The sequence below is a fragment of the Taudactylus pleione genome, unplaced genomic scaffold (assembly GCF_031769625.1).
Source record: "Taudactylus pleione unplaced genomic scaffold, aTauple2 ptg000089l, whole genome shotgun sequence".
In the NCBI taxonomy this organism is placed as follows: Eukaryota; Metazoa; Chordata; class Amphibia; order Anura; family Myobatrachidae; genus Taudactylus; species Taudactylus pleione.
In genome coordinates this window covers 923930-942720 of record NW_028284491.1, presented here as the reverse complement: position 1 = coordinate 942720, position 18791 = coordinate 923930, and the positions used below count along the sequence as shown (strand labels likewise).

The 18791-nt window shown below is 42.0% G+C and overlaps 1 protein-coding gene across 1 annotated transcript in view; it reads left to right on the top strand.

Annotated features, from left to right (window-relative positions):
- Positions 1-16806, top strand: part of WDFY2 (WD repeat and FYVE domain containing 2) — a 102127-nt gene extending 85321 nt beyond the window's left edge. Inside the window, exons 7-12 of the mRNA XM_088469091.1 lie at positions 1158-1284; positions 5514-5619; positions 7021-7122; positions 9658-9788; positions 9940-10048; positions 11609-16806. Coding sequence (XP_088325217.1) covers positions 1158-1284; positions 5514-5619; positions 7021-7122; positions 9658-9788; positions 9940-10048; positions 11609-11638 — 605 coding nt within the window. The 3' untranslated portion in view covers positions 11639-16806. The remainder of the gene's footprint in view (positions 1-1157; positions 1285-5513; positions 5620-7020; positions 7123-9657; positions 9789-9939; positions 10049-11608) is intronic.
- The last annotated feature ends 1985 nt before the right edge of the window (positions 16807-18791 follow it).

Below are 18791 nucleotides of genomic sequence, written 5' to 3'. Positions count from 1 at the left end.
AAACAAATTATGCGGCACACTCTTGCGTCTTGAAAAAATACAATAGACCCCCATAGAGTAAGGTCTATACATTTTGCATTCTAATTTTTGCAATAATTAGAGGTTTTTAGCATAATCATGGCCAAGGGTATATGGGCCTACCCACCATATCCAGGTAACCTCTGTAGGGCAGGTCCCTAACATACAGGGCGTAGGACACCCCCAAACCTACAAGACCTACCCTACAGAGGTTACCTGGATATGGTGGGTAGGCCCATAACCTTGGCCATGATTATGCTAAAAACCTCTATTTATTGCAAACATTTTATTGCAAAATGTATTTATAATTAGTAATTTCGAGTTGTGCATTTGTGATTTGTCTTTTTTTTTGTGTCTGCATTAACAGTCTCAACAGGTTGCAACTACCATTATATATATTTAGGGTGTGCAGTCTAGGACCCCCTTCCCATATATTCCATTTAGTGGGCTTTTAGAGATTAAGCTTATGTTTTTAAAGGTTGCTAAGCATGAAGGAATTAACTCTAACATCTAATTATAGCAATTTACTAGTGTAGACTTTCTGCTGTTATCCGGATCCTGTAGCTGTTGGCTTTTTCCATGACTAGTAGAGTAGTGACGTCTGTCTAACATTGTTCTTTGTATTATGTTTTCATTAATTACTAGCAAAATTTGCTTTACCTTTAATAGGTATTAGATTGTGGTTTTTGTGTTGTCTTTTGGTTTTCTAGCACTATATTGAATACATATAATACAAATATATATTCTACACACAACAAATGTATTTTATGTTCAGAAAAAAACATTTATGATATCTCCCCTCCCCCCCTCCCTTCCTCCCTCCCCCTCCTTCAAATATGGAATTTATGTTCTGGTCTGAAATGCAAGCATCTGCTTTTGATTATCTTATTGTTGTTGTTATGATTACTATTCTCATCAACATTTACTTTTAAGATTTGCTAAGATCATTCACCCTCACAAGTATTAAGTAATACCCCATTCACTTGTGAGTTAATGAGTTTAACCACTTCTAGAATGTGTTACATGATTGATTGTATAACAGAACCTATAAAAACAAGTGCCTTGCGGGACCAGGCTGCATGCAAGTATTTACCCATCATTACTGACTTTATAATTGTTTCCGTTGTTTCTCCCCACAGCTGGGGTCACTGCTTTGTGTTGGGACCCGGTACAACGGCTTCTGTTTTCAGGCAGTTCTGATCATTCCATCATAATATGGGACATCGGGGGACGAAAAGGAACTGCGCTGGAACTGCAAGGACACAAGTAGGAATGTGTTTCAGTAATTGCTACAAACGTGGCCAAAAATATTGTCGCCCTCGCTCTTTGCTTTTGATGCAGAATTTAATAGTCTACCCTTTTGACATCTGAAAATAAAAAGAAATCCTGGCACATTTATAGACTCCCTAGACTTAATATTTGGTAGCACAGTCTTTGGCCAATAGAACTGCAGTCAGCTGATGAGTGAGACATGGATGAGCCTCTCCCACCCCTCTGTTGGCAGTTTCTCCCACTCTTGTTTAAACTGATCCCGATCTCTCAGATTGGAAAGCGCATTTTCCCAAGAGCTGTTTTCAGGTCTCTGCACAGGTTTTCTATGAGATTTAGATCTGGACCCATTCCTGACCACTTCCGTCGTCTTGCCTTGAATCATTCTTTCATCCTTTGAAGTGTGTTTGGGGTCATTGTCCTGCTGGAAAACTCCTGGTTTCTACGGAGAACCATATCTTTCTGACACTAGGTTCAACAATGCGCTTCTGTTCAGCTTGGTAATGTCTAAATTACATAAGACGGGGTCACTCTCCGTTGACCCATGGCTTGTGAGTTGACTGAGGGTTGCCCATGCACAGTAGGACTTCTAGGTCACAAACCTGGAAGTCAGTACTTCGCTGGGTCAGCTCTACATTGGAAGAGCCGTCCTGGCGGGTAAGTAATCATGCATACTGGGGTAAATTAAAAAAGAATTTAGTTATACATGCAATTTGGGACGGGATGTTTCACAATCTAATTTCCATACATGATCTATCCCGCATATGCCATTAACTCGTTCAAAGCACTCTGTGCCAAATGCAGCACACCAACCCCAAAGCATCACTGAATATCCTCCATGTTTAACCTTAGGAATGGTGTTCTTGTCAATAAAAGCTTGATTTTGTATTCTGTAAACATAGGGGTGATGTTTTTTTCCAAACAGCTCTAATTCTGTCTCATTTGTCCATGGGACATTCTTCCAGAAGGATTTTGACTTGTTTAGGTTTGCTTGGGCAAGTTCCAGTAGGGCTTTATCATGTCTGTCTCTTGGCAGTGGGGCCCTCCTAACATACACCCTCTATTCACGGAGTTGGCGGTGGATGGTGCAAGTTCAAAGCGTTGCACCATTGTGTCTGATAGTCAGCTTGAATATTTTTGACAGTTGATCGAGGTGCTTTCTCCATTATTAAAGCAATCCTACACAACAATCTTCCTTAAAGGTTTCTTCCTCATACCATTACATTGGGTGGAAATGGGAACATCAAGGACTCTGTAACAAAGCATGGAAATCCCAAGGTTACGAACCAACCTCCAATCTCCTATCTGACCATCACAGACCATTTTCTTGGCTTTGCATATTTTCTGTCTGTTGCTGCAAACACAGTGGCCCAAAACGGGTGAATGAGTCCTACAGTATTCTCCATGCACTCATTGAATGAGTGACTTTTATATTGCAGGCACCTGCAACTCTCCACAGGTGAGATCCTTTCCAAAGTGAAGGAGAATCTCCAGCCTTTGAACTACTTCTAAAAGGTTCCAATACGTTCTCTCCAGACCATTTAAGGGTTTCTACATGTAGTTAGTACATTTTTCAGCTCTTTGTGTTTTATTCTGCTGTAAACCAAAGAAATGCATACAATATGTGGACAACAAAATATTTGTTAATGTCAACAATTTTCTGGAAGGAATAGTGTATTATTATCAGGGAGTGCAAGGGCGCCACTATTTCTGGCTGCGACTCTGGTATACTTCTATTTCTGTGCAGCTCAGTGTATATAGAATTGCAGAAGTATTTCTATATAGGGCCGCAATAACGTAAAGTTTTCTCCGGAGAAAACTTTTCGGACCATTAGCCCGAATTTGATGCTTTCTGCATGTTTGCCGCTCCTGTTTATCGGGCAATCCTACTGCAAAAAGCACGATAACACATTTACCCAATAATTCTTGCATTGAAGACCAGGGAAAAGTGCAAGTGAAAATGTCGAAATCCGCCTGTAACCAAAAAAAAAAGGTAAATTAATATAGGGGAATAGTATAGAAGTCTGTTAGTGGCCATAAAGAGTTTGGGGTTCTTACATTGTGTCAGATGGCTGTTATATGCATTTTCCTATAACTGAAAAAATTATATCATTTTTCTATTTTTTCCAAAATAAATGCTGCAGTTAAATCAGGCGTACATTAAAATAGGTACAAATAATTTTGTGTGTAATTTTAGGGCACTTTTAAAAAAAAAACAAAAAGTAAGAATACACCTGGTGCAGCCACCTGCAATGCTTAAACCACATACAGCCCCCCAAAATACCTGACCCACTACTTTAAACCCATTTTCAAACTTTTTTTTGTTTATTATGTTTTCACCTCAAAAATGAAGCCATTATTGGCCAAATTAAGCTAATTAAAATTTTTTTTGCCTAATTGGTCATTAAGTGGAGTGTCCAAGGGGTTCTGCACCAAGTCCCAACATATTTACCCAAATATATAGGATTTTGCACAATTTATCACCTATTCAGAGATGGTGAAAAGTAATTTGCGATAATACAGGTTGAGTCTCCCATATCCAAAATGCTTGGGACCAAGGGTATTTTGGATATCGGAATATTCCGTAGTTTGGAATAATTGCATGCCATATTGAAATGTCTTAGGAATATGGCCTAAATCTAAACGCAGAATGCATTTATGTATTATATACACCTTATACACACAGCCTTAAGGTAATTTTATACAATATTTTCAATAATTTTGTGGCTCAAGCAAAGTTTGTGTAGATACATGAAATTTATTTATATGTCATATACACCTTATACACACAGCCTATAGGTCATTTTATACTTTAGTTTAATAATTTTGTGCATTAAACAAAGTTTGTGTACATTGAACCATCAAAAATCAAAGGTTTCACTATCTCAGTCATGCTAAAAATATTCCGTATTTCGGAATATTTGGATATGGGAGACTCAACCTGTACTATACAGTTTTCGCATATGTGAAAACTGCGGCTAATAGGATAAACCTATAAGTTCTCGAAAATTAAAAATTATCGTGTAAAAAGTAGGGATGTGCAGGCTCGGATAGGTTCGAGTTTGCACGTTGAGTTCAGATTTTTCGAACTTATCCGAGCCTGCACATCCCTAGTAAAAAGCAGTTATCGCCACTAAATGGATATGGCCCAGAGTGTACAATCTCATCTCATCTTTACCAGGTGTAAAATTATATAGTTTGCATATTGTGTGTATGTATATACTGTATGTCATGATTGTTACTTCATGACCACACTTGATGTTACATTTTTTTAAGTAAAATAAAATCTCTGTGTCCAATGATGATAGCTATCTGTACACAATCCCAGAGAGAATCATTCTTGTACGCAGGGAGGCCCGATAGTGACTGTTGCTTAGAAACAGATTATGCAGCATTAAAACTACTTCTGGAAACAAATGTTTAGCACGGATTTATTTTCGTAGCTGTGTTCTCATACACTTTACGGTAAGGAAATAATTCTTTTTAGCATGATTGCTCACTCCCAATGAGCTAGTGTCCAAAATACACTGCAGTGTCCCAAGCTACTTGTACAACTCCAAGATGTTCAGTATTATACTGCACCAAGTGACTGACTGAATTAGAGTGGTTTGTTATATAGTCCTCCATTTTCTTTGCCTGTGCTAAAGCGTTGTATACGGAGGAGATTTTGGCACAGCAGTATTTAAAGTGGAAGACCCCTTTAATGCAATCAGCACATCCCTCTTTAATTTATAGATCACCATTATTTGTCAATTGATTGTGTTATAGTTAAGACCTTAGGCAGATACCACTTAATACACCTGAGGTGGAGGCAGCCATTTTGTACACTGATGTAATAGTGACATAACTAAGCATCCTTAACTACACGTTATCTTTCCTATAGTGTTGTATTGCCTGATTTGTTTTCATTACTCACTAAATAGTAATTAACCAGCCTGCTGGTTACTTGATATGCTTGAAATTGTTGTTTATTATTATTTTTAAGTCATTTCATATAGTGCGTACACCCACGCAAACACAGTGAAAAATCCTCACAGATAAAGACTCGATGGATTTGAGGGATCCGTACTGTGAGGCAGAAAGCTAACTATTGCGCCATCGTTCTGCTGCTGTTTAGAATAATATACAAAATATACAATAATCACACATGATTTTTTTCTGTGTTTTAGGTCCAACTATAGAAAAGTCTGATAAAATATAAGATTTGTTTATTTCTTGTGTTACAGTGATAAGATTCAGTCCATCTCCTACGCACACCACTCCAGGCAGCTCATTTCTTGCAGTGCCGATGGTGGGATTGTTGTGTGGAACATGGATGTTGAAAGACAGGAGGTTCGTGTCATTATGTTCAGTTAAATGTATTTCACTACTTTCCTCCCTCTTATTATTGCCAATAAAAGTCCAGGCATTGATAAGAGGAGCTGGGGCAGCTTCTTACTATATATCCCTTCTCCAGCAGGAAAGCAACTTTTTTTTTTTCTCGCAATATTTATTTCCAGACTGACAATTATTATTTTATTTATTTTTGAGCATTGGCGTGCTCACTCCAGCTGCTTTCCTCCACCCCGCACCTCACAGCTGCCCCAGTCCCGCCGCACCTCACAGCTGCCCCAGTCCCGCCGCACCTCACAGCTGCCCCAGTCCCGCCGCACCTCACAGCTGCCCCAGTCCCGCCGCACCTCACAGCTGCCCCAGTCCCCCCGCACCTCACAGCTGCCCCAGTCCCCCGCACCTCACAGCTGCCCCAGTCCTCCCGCACCACACAGCTGCCCCAGTCCTCCCGCACCACACAGCTGCCCCAGTCCTCCCGCACCACACAGCTGCCCCAGTCCTCCCGCACCACACAGCTGCCCCAGTCCTCCCGCACCACACAGCTGCCCCAGTCCTCCCGCACCACACAGCTGCCCCAGTCCTCCCGCACCACACAGCTGCCCCAGTCCCCCCGCACCACACAGCTGCCCCAGTCCTCCCGCACCACACAGCTGCCCCAGTCCTCCCGCACCACACAGCTGCCCCAGTCCTCCCGCACCACACAGCTGCCCCAGTCCTCCCGCACCACACAGCTGCCCCAGTCCTCCCGCACCTCACAGCTGCCCCAGTCCTCCCGCACCTCACAGCTGCCCCAGTCCTCCCGCACCTCACAGCTGCCCCAGTCCTCCCGCACCTCACAGCTGCCCCAGTCCTCCCGCACCTCACAGCTGCCCCAGTCCTCCCGCACCACACAGCTGCCCCAGTCCCCCCGCACCACACAGCTGCCCCAGTCCCCCCGCACCACACAGCTGCCCCAGTCCCCCCGCACCACACAGCTGCCCCAGTCCTCCCGCACCACACAGCTGCCCCAGTCCTCCCGCACCACACAGCTGCCCCAGTCCTCCCGCACCACACAGCTGCCCCAGTCCTCCCGCACCTCACAGCTGCCCCAGTCCTCCCGCACCTCACAGCTGCCCCAGTCCTCCCGCACCACACAGCTGCCCCAGTCCTCCCGCACACAGCACATAGAACAGGGTCTCTGAGCGCTGAAGCGAGCTGCATGTAAAGATAGTCAGTCCTCGGTGCAGCGATCACAATACCACTCCATACTGCCTCTGAAAGCAATGTCGGCACAAGAACGATTAATATGGAGGCTCATGGATTTGGTTTCCACGTCCACATACCCAGTATAATGTATAGGAAGATGCTTACTGAATTTTTTTTATTAGGTTGAGTGATGTTTCCGTGTCTGTTGTACTCCAGACTCCAGAATGGCTGGACAGCGACTCCTGCCAGAAGTGTGATCAGCCTTTCTTCTGGAACTTCAAACAGATGTGGGACAGCAAAAAGATTGGCCTCAGGCAGGTGTGTATGTCATCTTGGTAGTCATTGTAATACTCATTCGGTGAGATTAAAGTCTTCTGGAGATTCTTAATCCATGACAACTCTTTAAGGTTCGTTTTTAAGTTTCACAGTTGTGTCATTAAAAGCATTTGTCATTCCTATATAAATTTGCTCTTCTTTAGAAACTAGACATGGGAAAGGCCAACTACACATTTTGCGGCATTATGAATGCACGTTAGAAGAGCAGGAGCCTAAGACGCTTGCAGTAACCACAGCCATAATAGCGTATGATTGTACGTACATACCACGTGAGAATGCACAGCTTGTTTTTGGTGTTGTAATCATAGTGATCAGCGATCCCTAGGACTACCTGTGTTGCTCATAGTATTCACATTAATGTCATCTTGTTGTCCTGCAATGGGAATGTATGCTGTTCCCAGTACATCAAAAATGAAACCAATTGTGAGTCGTTTATGAATATCTGTGCCCTGGAAATAGATGGAGTTGCGCGTAGCATCCATTCAGATAAAGGCCCGTATTCAATTTGCGTCGAAAAGCCGTTTTCGGCCAAATATATTCGCAGATTACGTAATTTTCGCCTGTTTGGCTTTTACCCCCGTATTCAATTTGGAAGAGTTTCTGCCTAGGCGGAAAGTCAATGTAATGTAATAGGCGAAAAAGTATCGCCTATGAATAGGAGGCGGAAAAATGTGCAGAATTGGGTTTTTGGGGTGCAGCATTGCGGGAACCCCCCTGCAGCCTCTAGACAGTCCCCCAAAGGAAAAACACTCAAGGACACAAAAATCACTTGGAATTTGGGGGAGAGAAAAAAAATGTGAGGGGACAAATGACTCTAGGGGGGTCCCCAAGTATGCCCCAGGTGTTTTTTTCATTGCAGCTGCTTGCGGCAGGTGGGTTTTTCACGATTTTTTCAACTCCCTTTAGCAACTTTAAAATATGCTGTACCCTATTTTCAAGTACCCCAAATTTGCTGGGATAAGTTATTTTTCCCTAAAAAAATTAGAAACCCATAGTGATCCCCTATGTCTACACATCTTTAGGGGGGTCCCTGGAATATTTCCAGAAAATTCCCGTTGTGTTTAACCTGTAAAAAACATGTTAAAAGTTTATAAAAAAAAATGACATAGGGTCCCCCCCTGCCAAAAGCCAAACCAGCCCGAGGCTTGTACACCAATCTTGCACAAATGTCCCTTAGTGTGACTATACTGTATATCCATGTACAATCCAAATTACCATGTATACCTCCGTGATAATACCAACTGTCTGTGTTTATATCTTCAATAAAAATGTTGTCTTTTAAACATACAAGTGGCCGAATGTATAGGTGGTATCTGGTCCCTACACGAATTCGGGCTATTTTCCCTCAGTCCTCAGATAGGTACTGGAGGGGCTGTGGAGGTGAGGTGTCTCTGGCTCACATTTTGTGGCATTGCCCTAAAATTAAAGGCTATGGGGAGAAAGTACATAGGTTGATTCTACAGGTCACGAGTATCTCCACTCCCCCGTGCTTATCCTTTTCCTTTCTCCCACGACCTATCAATAGCTGTGATAAACTCACCCAGTCTCTTATTAGACACATTCTCAATGCCGCTAATTGTGCGATTGCATCATCTTGGAAAAAACTGGACCCTCCGTCCTTAGCTGCCATGCAGAGCTCGATTTGGCATACATATAACCTAGAATATATCACTAGCCAAATTCATGAAAAAGTTGCTAAGTTTTCGGAGACGTGGGCTCCTTGGTTAGCAGGAGACGCATACTTAGCTTAGAATGACCTCTTGGAGGTGACTCCACATGCCAACTCTTCCCTTCCTGCCACTTACCTTCCCTATTTTTCCTCACTAACACTTCCTCGCTTTCCCTCATCTTTGTTCCCCTCCGTCTCTCTCTCTTTCTTCTCTTTTCTGATAGTGATATCTCTTACCACATTTAAAACATTAGGGGTTTGTTTCGATTTATAATTGCGAAGCTTAACTGTGTTCGTGTTATCTCTCATATGGCTTGGAATATTATGCCGCCTTGTGTCTTTTGACCCTACTATGCCATTTTTTTTTTTATGCAATTGTGTTTTGTTTATTGTACCCTCAAAAATCCAATAAAATCTTAAAAAAAAAAAAAAACCACACAAGTGGCCACTGTTTATTATCTTATTTTTTGTTCATGTCCATAGAGTGTAAATGACTTGCATTTTATCCAGAAATGTATTTAATTAATACTAACCTGAAGAATTATTTTAAAATGTATTTTCACTCTAGGAAATCACCTGCACGGATGAGGGTTGCTTTAATCATTTAAAATGTAAAAAAAATTTTGGGGTGAAACATCACTGAGACAACATAGAGTAGTCCAAGGCCAGTGGCGGAGACAGAATTACAACTGAACTTTTTTAATTATCGTTTTATTGTTGAAACATCTTTGGAAATGTTGACATTATAAAAATAATAGTCTTCACAGCTGATCAGAATGTCCATGTTGAGCTTTCCTTGTGTTATTCCATTTCAGAGGTGACTCCAAATATTCTGTTTCCCCTTTCAGCACCATTGCAGGAAATGTGGGAAAGCTGTTTGTGGTAAATGCAGCTCCAAGAGGTCCACCATTCCTCACATGGGCTTTGAGTTTGAAGTACGTGTGTGTGACAGTTGCATCGAGACCATCACAGATGATCAGTAAGTGAGCGCCAGCACATATGTGTATATATATATATTTGTTTGTATAAAATGAAACACGTTCGTACATAAACACAGTGATTCACTCATGTGCTCTTGATTATTCTTCATCTGTGGCATTTGTTTTTTTCTGCTTTGTTCTCCTTGTCAGACGAGCACCGACCGCATCTTTCCACGATAGTAAGCACAATTTAATCCATGTCCACTTTGACCCAACAAAGATCTGGTTACTGACATCGGGAACAGATAAGGTCATTAAGGTTAGTAACGTTGTCCCAGCCTGTTCCTAATCGTAGATGGTGGCTGTAAAACCTCACATTGGTAGTTCTATCTATAGAGATTAAATGTTTTTTATTTATTTTATTTAATGTAGTGCATCTATTTAAAAATAAAAGAAATGTAGGTAATCAGATGTAAAGTTTAACCCTGTTATGGCTATATTTCATGTCTTTGTGACCACACGCAAATTGGCATTTAAACTACTTGACTGTTACCCAATTTGTAGAAATCCGTCCCCAGAATCATTCATCTGCCTATCATGAGATTAGAGATGTGGATTGTGTCAGTCATAGGGCCTAAGGCCTGATGACAGTCATAGGGGCATAGGGGATTAAGGAAGTGAGTCTGAGTCACATGCAAGTCCCACTGCGGCCACATCTAGCGGGTATGCATATGCCTCTCAGCCTTTTCTCTGCGGCTGCAAAATGTGTGTTTCAGGGTGGAAATGGGGGTAGCAACAATGCTAACACTCGCAAGAGAACAGTCCCATGGATGTGTAGTCAGCGTTACTGACTTGTGCATATGCATAGTGGAGCCCATGCTGCACCAAGCATGGGGTGTTAGTACCGATGATCATGATGAAGACTGCTCTCGCGGATGGAAGAGTGCATACAGTAGATGGGTACAACTCAGTGTAGGTGCATTAGCATTCAGTTCACAGCAGGCGTTGAGTTTGCATTAGGGGTCAGAGCTACGGTGGACCTCCTTTTGTAGCTGCCGGGACTTCATATGCACTAGTCATATACTGTTCAAAAATAAGTTAGCCATCCTCACAATTGGAATGCATTACATATCTATGAGTAAGAACCAGGGGTGGTCATTGTAAATCTGTTAGCATTTATTGTCCATTCCTTTGTGCAAGCTTTGATTTTGGGCCCATTATTCTGTGGCGGTCCATCTGTTGACTGCCTATGCAGTTATTTTCCTTTCCTCTATGAAATGGAAATGAGAAGGCTCCAACACTGTGCCTGCCATAACCATCAGGACCCTCCCAGCTGAGCGTGGGACTAAGAGCAAACATTGGAAATTTCATTTATTTCTATAGGGATTTTTTTTTTTGTTTTAATCATTACCATTCGTGATATTGTATTAAATTGTGCCTTCATTTTATTATTTTCAAAGTCCTTTTTATTTCTTCTTGGGGGGGGGGGGGGGATTCAATTGTCTTTGCCGCCTGCATCAGTATTGCGCCCAACGGGCACTATTCAGTTTTTCCTGGCGAGGAGTGCGATAGCATGATTTCTGCTCGCTGCCTGCTGAGGTGGCGAGCAGAAATCATCAAAAAGTTCTAGTTTTGGCGTGTTAACCAGGACTTTAAACAGGTTTAGTCACTTTACATGGCTAAACCCAGTCTATTTGGGCACAACATGCGCAAGAAAACCCCAATTAAATATTGCCACGTCAGTTTAGATGGAGGATAAGACGTGATTGGGTGCGCAAAAACAATTGGATTCCACCCCATACTTCTCAAGTATGTTAATTTTTATGTTTATAAGTATTTAATCAGTGATATTGTTTGTTATTTGTTTATTATATAACAGCTTTGGGATATGACGCCAGTTGTATCTTGATAACCTCGTACGGATGGGTCATGAAACCAGTAACCCGTGGAGTAGAAGAATCTGTGGATTCTGAAGGAGCAGAGAAGGCGGAGGGCCTGGAAAGGCGATACTGTAATGTTTTTAATTGCTACTTTAAATGGAAAGTGTTAACTAATCTGAGCCTGGGCGTACGACAGCTCCTCCTCTTCGTTTGAACCTCCTTCTTGGGTGTATTGCTTTGTTTGGTTTGGAGTTTACTATGCAGAAGTGTTCTGTGCTATATACTGGAGTTTGTCATTGTAGTTGGTGTCTCCATTGAGATTACTTTCTCATGGGGATCCTACTCATTTTAACCCTTCTTGGTCTGTCTTGCTTTCTTGCCATTTCATCTTCCTGCAGTGTCAGTACCTGTAAAGGAGGAAACCCAAATCACCTATCTATTTAATGGCAGCTAATTCATACTTGCCCTACTTCTGCTAATCCATACAAGGAGAGTAACTGGTTGATTGAAAGTAACAACATGATTTGAGAAATACTAGTGATTGTTCTTAAATGAGGATAGCAAATTGGGGATAGGCAGAAAAATGTGTACTTAAAATTGTGTATAAATACTTCTTGTGAAATAGATTTTTTCATGCTTTTTCCGGGAATGTGGATGATGGACGAAATAATTTATTAGTGATCACTATTTATTAGCTTTAAAATATTAACATTTTCCCACCAACTGAGTTGGATCCCATTCCTAACCACATGGCTATTACCGCCTAGTTCTGAGGCTTACACTTAGGATAAGAAACCTGGGGTTAACTAACTCGAAGACATTTCCAGGAAGGGATGTAGTGTTTGACCAGGATTTCCAGGTCGTTCACTGCTCGTTTCTTACAATATCCCAGGATCCTTTGCACAGAATGGCTGGGTGTCTCCTTTTTATGGCTTAAGGGGAGCGCAGTATTCACTTTACATTTACCGCAAAAAATCCCAACTAATTGATGTGCTACAATAACACATCTAAACAAATGATTCTCTTTATTTTACCACACAACCGTATTTAATTAGTATAGTAAATAGTAGTGGAATCTTGAAAAAAAATGAATTATTTAAAAACAAAGCAAATTCATAGCAACGTTTCAGTTGGTGTAAATAACCATTATTATGACCAAACTATTCTCACACCTCCTACCGGGCACTGTGATGCCCACACTGGGGTAGAGGTAATCATTTATGGGGGCATGGGCAGTAAAGTGATAAGAGATGGCTGAGAGAGTCTGTATGGAGGAGATGTGGGGAAGCTGTGGCTCATTAGTTGCTATAGGAGTAGGTGAGCATGCTGATATTTGTAGTACCACAAGCCTACAGCTTACCCATGTCTGCTCTAAATCCACTCTCTCTACCTTCTAGCCAGCTGGGCTGAGCTACAGCTCATATATAGCTGTAATAAGTGTTTCTGTGGTTGGATAAGAGACGATGGGGAGAGCTCCTGTAATAACCGCATTGTCACAAGTTGCATTTCTTAGAGCTGTAGATATTTAGGATTCTTATTGTCTGGTGTACATTTTTTTATGGATTATACAAAGCATGTTGTAGTGTAATTGGTTTTCATGGTATATAGTATCAACACACATGTAAAAAGCAGTATGCCAATACAGAAAGACATTAAAGTAAATAAAGCAACCAGTAGGATTCAGGTTTAGATGCATAGAACGAGGTAAACTGTATATTATTGAGGTTTGAAGGAGCAATAGAACGGTGAAATATTTCGACATACTTTACAAAAACTCCTGATAATGTTTTTATCATGAAATACTTTATTTTGTATGTGACTGGAAGACAATATAATAGTAATAATGGTTTAGAATGTTGTCCTGCTACAATTGTTTAAGCGTTTCCTTTGTTGCTGAGCGGCGTTCCGTCCTGCTTACATTATTCCGAGCAAGGCATGTTTCTGAGGGGATTCTTAATTATGCACAAGTTAATTGAGGAGGGGGCATACATTGTTTTTTCTAAACAATTATTACATGTTGTCATATTTGAGAAGTGTTCTCTTTACAGTCTTCTATTACAGAGCTGTCTTACTGTAACTGGTGGTCCATCCCTTGGTACCTGGCCAGATTTGGGGGAGAGCAGCGAGGCTGTATAGTAACCAAGCCTAGTTGTATTGTTTCTGACCCTAGTCTGAAAGCACAATTACCAGTTAGGGGTAGATTTAGGTAAGTGTCTAAAGAGGGAAGGTGAAGGTGTTGCCCATAGCAACTGATCTGATAATACTGTAGCAATCATTTTCAGGATTGTACTGGATAAACAATATCTGGAATCTCCACTTTTTCTTACTAGAATTTAAATGAGGTCTGTGTTTATAATTCAGGCGGCCATTTTGTAGCCAGAACCAAATTTCAGCATATCATGACTAATGGGAGAGTGGTCAGACTGAAGCCCCCAAACACACAGAGGAATTAGTATCTTGTCATTGATTAGGAGAGAGCTTACTGGAGTGGAGCAGAGCTGGCCAGTGACAGAAACTGTATTGCTGTGTGTCTCATTCTTCTCCAGGCCAATCCCCATAATGCTCATCCAGCAGCTGGAACAAAGATGCCATATAGCAGGGCTGCGCAAATGCCAGGAGCCAGTGTGTCCGAAAACCTTACTGATTGGCTTAACAGTCTGAAGTAGTTCTTGTGGCGGGTGGATGGATGTAGATCTCTTCTGTGTCCAAAGAGATTGCTGGCACCTGAGATTTACATTTATTTTGTCTCGTCCTGACTGTTAGTAAGTTGTGTAAGAGATTGTGGATGACCCCACACTTGACTGCTGAATAGGATGTCTATTGGTGGAGCGATAGGGAGACTTGCATTCAGTGTGCCGAATGGGAGACGTGGCACTGTGCAATTGTTTTCTGCAGATACTATGGACGCAACAGATTCACACACTTCATAGGTACGCAATATTACCCCAAATTCAGAATCCTCTTTACTGCTCACTGCTTGGCCTTATTGCCCCCATTTCCCCAGCTAATGATTGCTAACGCCACCTGCAAACCGCTTATTAAATTACATCTCGTAATACCTGTAGCTCACAATAGGGAGATGGCACAGAGTGGGCGACTGGCTCCATTAACATCGTCTTTCCACCTCTGTGTACTCTAGCTGTAACCCGTGCCAGCAGTCACACTAGTATGACCATGGTGATTGCCTCATTTGTTCCAGCCCATTTGTGTTCATTGCTTCCTACTAGTAAATATAAGATCAGTCTTACATGTTGAGCGTGCTTCTCTGCATATGTTTTTCTACTGTGCTGGGAGATACTATTTTATGTATTGGTGCTGCTCATGATGCTGGTTGCCCAATCAGTGTAAAGTCCCTGCGCAGAGGTGCACGCAATGCTGATATGCGCACAATTGGCCGATGCACATACATCCAGATGGTTACTGCCGGGGGAGGGGCCTAGAACGAATTTGGACGCAAGAGCTAAGGATTTCAGTGAGCGTTCCTAGTGGGGAAACCTGCAAACGTGTCACCGCCAGCAAGTGTGTCTAATGACGCTTAGTGATGATGACACAGGTGCCATTTCTCAGTTGAATATGGCGCTCTGTCATAGAGCTGGTGCCGCGTCTGCATCAGGTCCACTATGTTTTTAAGACTATGTACCCACTGAGGGTGATGTAGTTATGATCCCAGTGGTTGGGATGCTGGCACTCAGTATGCCTGGCTGGAATCCCAACACAAGGCAGAATCCCGATGCTAACATTCCGACGATAGGTATTGGGGTGGAGGGTTAGGGTTAGCCTACTTAGCAGCAGGTATCTGCATTGTAACCCAGTCTTAGGATCCAGATGCCAGCATCCCGTACCAACCCCACTGGTGGCGTTATTATTAGTTTTATATGCATTTCATTTTACCGTCAATCGCTTTTGTTTTTTTAACGCAAGTTAAGTGCATGTAAGCAGATGTAAAAGTAGAATGTCTCCTATATATATTTGCGTTTCTTTTACCGTGCTGGATTTTGAATGATTGTCGTCCCATTGCATTGTCTTACGCCTGTCAAAGCAGGTAAACGTCAATTACAAAATTCGTACATAAATGCAGCATGGCTCATGTGGCTTTTATGTATGATGATGCATTTCCAGCACCAAGGTGCACATAGTCTTCTAGTAGAGGGAGGTGAGAGGCAAAGGCAGGCCAGTCTCTGTATGGCACTTAAGGTGCCCACACATATACCGATCTGCCCACGATCAGCCGATGTGTACGATTCCCCTTGAAACTCTCCCTGGCAGCTCAGCACACGATCTCCACACGATATGGTGTCTAAACTTCAAACGATCTCTCCTGCATCCACACTTTTTACAGTGCATCGGGTCCTAGATTGTCAGATCTGCCCTACTGCACGGCAGATCTGAAGATGCGATGTGCGACCAGCGGGGACGCGCATCGTGATCGTGAGTGGGGACTCACGATTTCCTCACGATTTGGCCATATTTTACACGATCTGTCGTTCCAGTGCGTCGGAATCGGCCAGATCCTGCAACATATCGCTATGTGTGTGGGCACCTTTACATTTTTGCATCTGGAAATACTTTCTGCTGAATGATGGAAGAGCTGAAGATTATCAGAAACCACTGGGAAAGCCGCCATCTTGTGCTTAGTCTTAGAACTAAACTTCCAGATGGGAAGTTTTGATTTTGTTCCGTCTTTCTGACTGTACACTATCGTAAAAAAATAATAATAATAACTTGATTATTCTGTAAAAAGAAAAACAGCTCCTTTGGGCAATCTACAGGTTAAAAAGTAACACTGTGCGTGATGTCACATGGCAAAGTCATTACTGACTGTATTTGTCATGTATTCCTAATGAGGAGCAAAGTACTGTACCTGCAGCTGGTAGGCTATCTCCATCTATTACAATAAACAATTGTCTTTAGTGTCACTGTGTGTTATTATGGACCAGTAACACTGATAGGTCTCCTGACCTTTATTTGTCATTATGACATCATTGCTGCTATGTGCTGTTGTTTGTTCATTTGCATAAAATGATTCATGAACTATGAGGGACCAGATTTTAATTGTTTTTGTTCTGTGTAACTTCTAATTTTAATATTGTTGTTCTCTTAATTGGTTGCACTTACATTGTATTTTCTGATTTCTGTATATTCTGATTTAAGACAACAATTTTGTTAATTAAAAAATAAACTACTTGCAAGCACTAAACATGGTTTTGGTTTCTAGTGTTTTTTTTTCTAGTGTTTATTTTTGAATGATCAATCGCTGGAGTCCAGAACTTGAAAGGGATTCTGCTTTGTGCTTGGAGATAGCCAGTAACTAACAAGCTTCAGCTTCATTGCTAGATCAAATCTATCACTATAAATGTGCATGGCTAACCATCCAACTCATCACATATAGACTTCCCACCAATTGGGCTACCCCTAATAAGGGCAAAACACTATCTGTAGGTGGCTATCTGTTCCTGCCAGACTTTTACACCCACTGGGTTTACAGAGAATGACAGGTTGGAGCAGAGACAGTGCAGAATCTTTAGTAGCCGTAATATGTATTGGTCAGAATCCCTTACACAAAAACTACTGCAAAATAAAATAACCAACAATGAGCCGCAATATATATATTATATTATATGCAGTCCAATAAGTAAGCCATTTGTACTGCTGTTCCTGCAAGGAAGAGAGATTCACGTATATAAATATATATTTTATTTTATTGTAAATAGTGTGGGATGTGTAAAATGGGTTGGGTACGGGCTGCCGGCACTCAAAATCCCGACTAGGTGAGAATGCCGACACCTGGAGGTAAGTATCCTGCCCCTCACTCTAGTGCCAAACCCTAACCCTTCTTCTAGTGCCAAACCATAACCCCGAAGCCTAACCCTAATACGCTGGGATGCTGGCGCCGGGATTCTGGTGCTGGCATTCCGAGTGCCGCATCCTGACCGTTGGGATGCAAACTACATCCCGATCCCAGCACACTAACAACAATACAATAGCAGCCACTAGTGTATAGACAAATCAAAGGGTATGAGTTTCTAAAAGGTCTGGCAGGCTAATCTGTGCATAGCACGGGTGTGTGTTCGGCTATTACTAAAGCAAAGACTAAAACATCTCATCTTGCTTAGTCCTTTAGTAAAACGCTGAGTAAACAATATTTTGGCTACAGGAAGAGACATTGATGAGAGTGTGATTGTGTTATGGTAACTCTTCCTGAAGGTGCATCAGACTACTCACCTTGTGACTCTTATAAGTAACATTGGCTAAGGTAATGTTGCCATGTAAGTTTCAGGTAAAGACAGTCCGTACTAGACAGAATACTTTTCTTACACCAATAGTGGAGATAAACATTTTTCTGGTCTTTCTGCACAAGAGAACAAGGAAAGCTAAAGACACGGAGGTAGGAAAGGCAGTACCAGAACCAAGGAAAGCTAAGGACACGGAGGTAGGAAAGGCAGTACCAGAACCAAGGAAAGCTAAGGACACGGAGGTAGGAAAGTCAGTACCAGAACCAAGGAAAGCTAAGGACACGGAGGTAGGAAAGGCAGTACCAGAACCAAGGAAAGCTAAAGACACGGAGGTAGGAAAGGCAGTACCAGAACCAAGGAAAGAACTAAGTTACTGTAAATAGGAAAAGAAGGCTAGGAACAGAGAACCTAGAAAGCTGGCTGGAGGATGCTAAGCGGACACACAGCTAAAAGGAACAGTGGTGTAATGCTAACAATCACCTGTGGTACTGCATTGCATCATCCAAGTAGAATGATAGAATGTGTACAGTGCATAAGAGTTTATATGCATTATGATTGTGCTAGTACACAACTATACTATGTAGTATTATAGTTACATACAGCTTGGATGTGCAGCCAGGTCCCTCCTTTTTTTTTCCTATGTATGTGTGTATTTAGGTTACACTTGAAGGTGAGACCCTTTCTCCTGGGCTAGCACTCCTCCTCCTACCTGCCCCATGTGATTTTACTTAGTATGGGTCCTGTGCATTGCAGTACACACATGTAATGGGCACTATTATAGGTAAGTCCTTGATACATTTATACAGTGTTTAGGCCGGACATGCACCGGTGTGTGTGTGGGGATGGGACATCTGTTTCAGACGGATCATTTGAACCCAGAAGGGGGTGTAAATCCTGATGATAATAACGGCTGCAGATGGAAAAGCAACCGGCTGGAAGGCAGTCACCA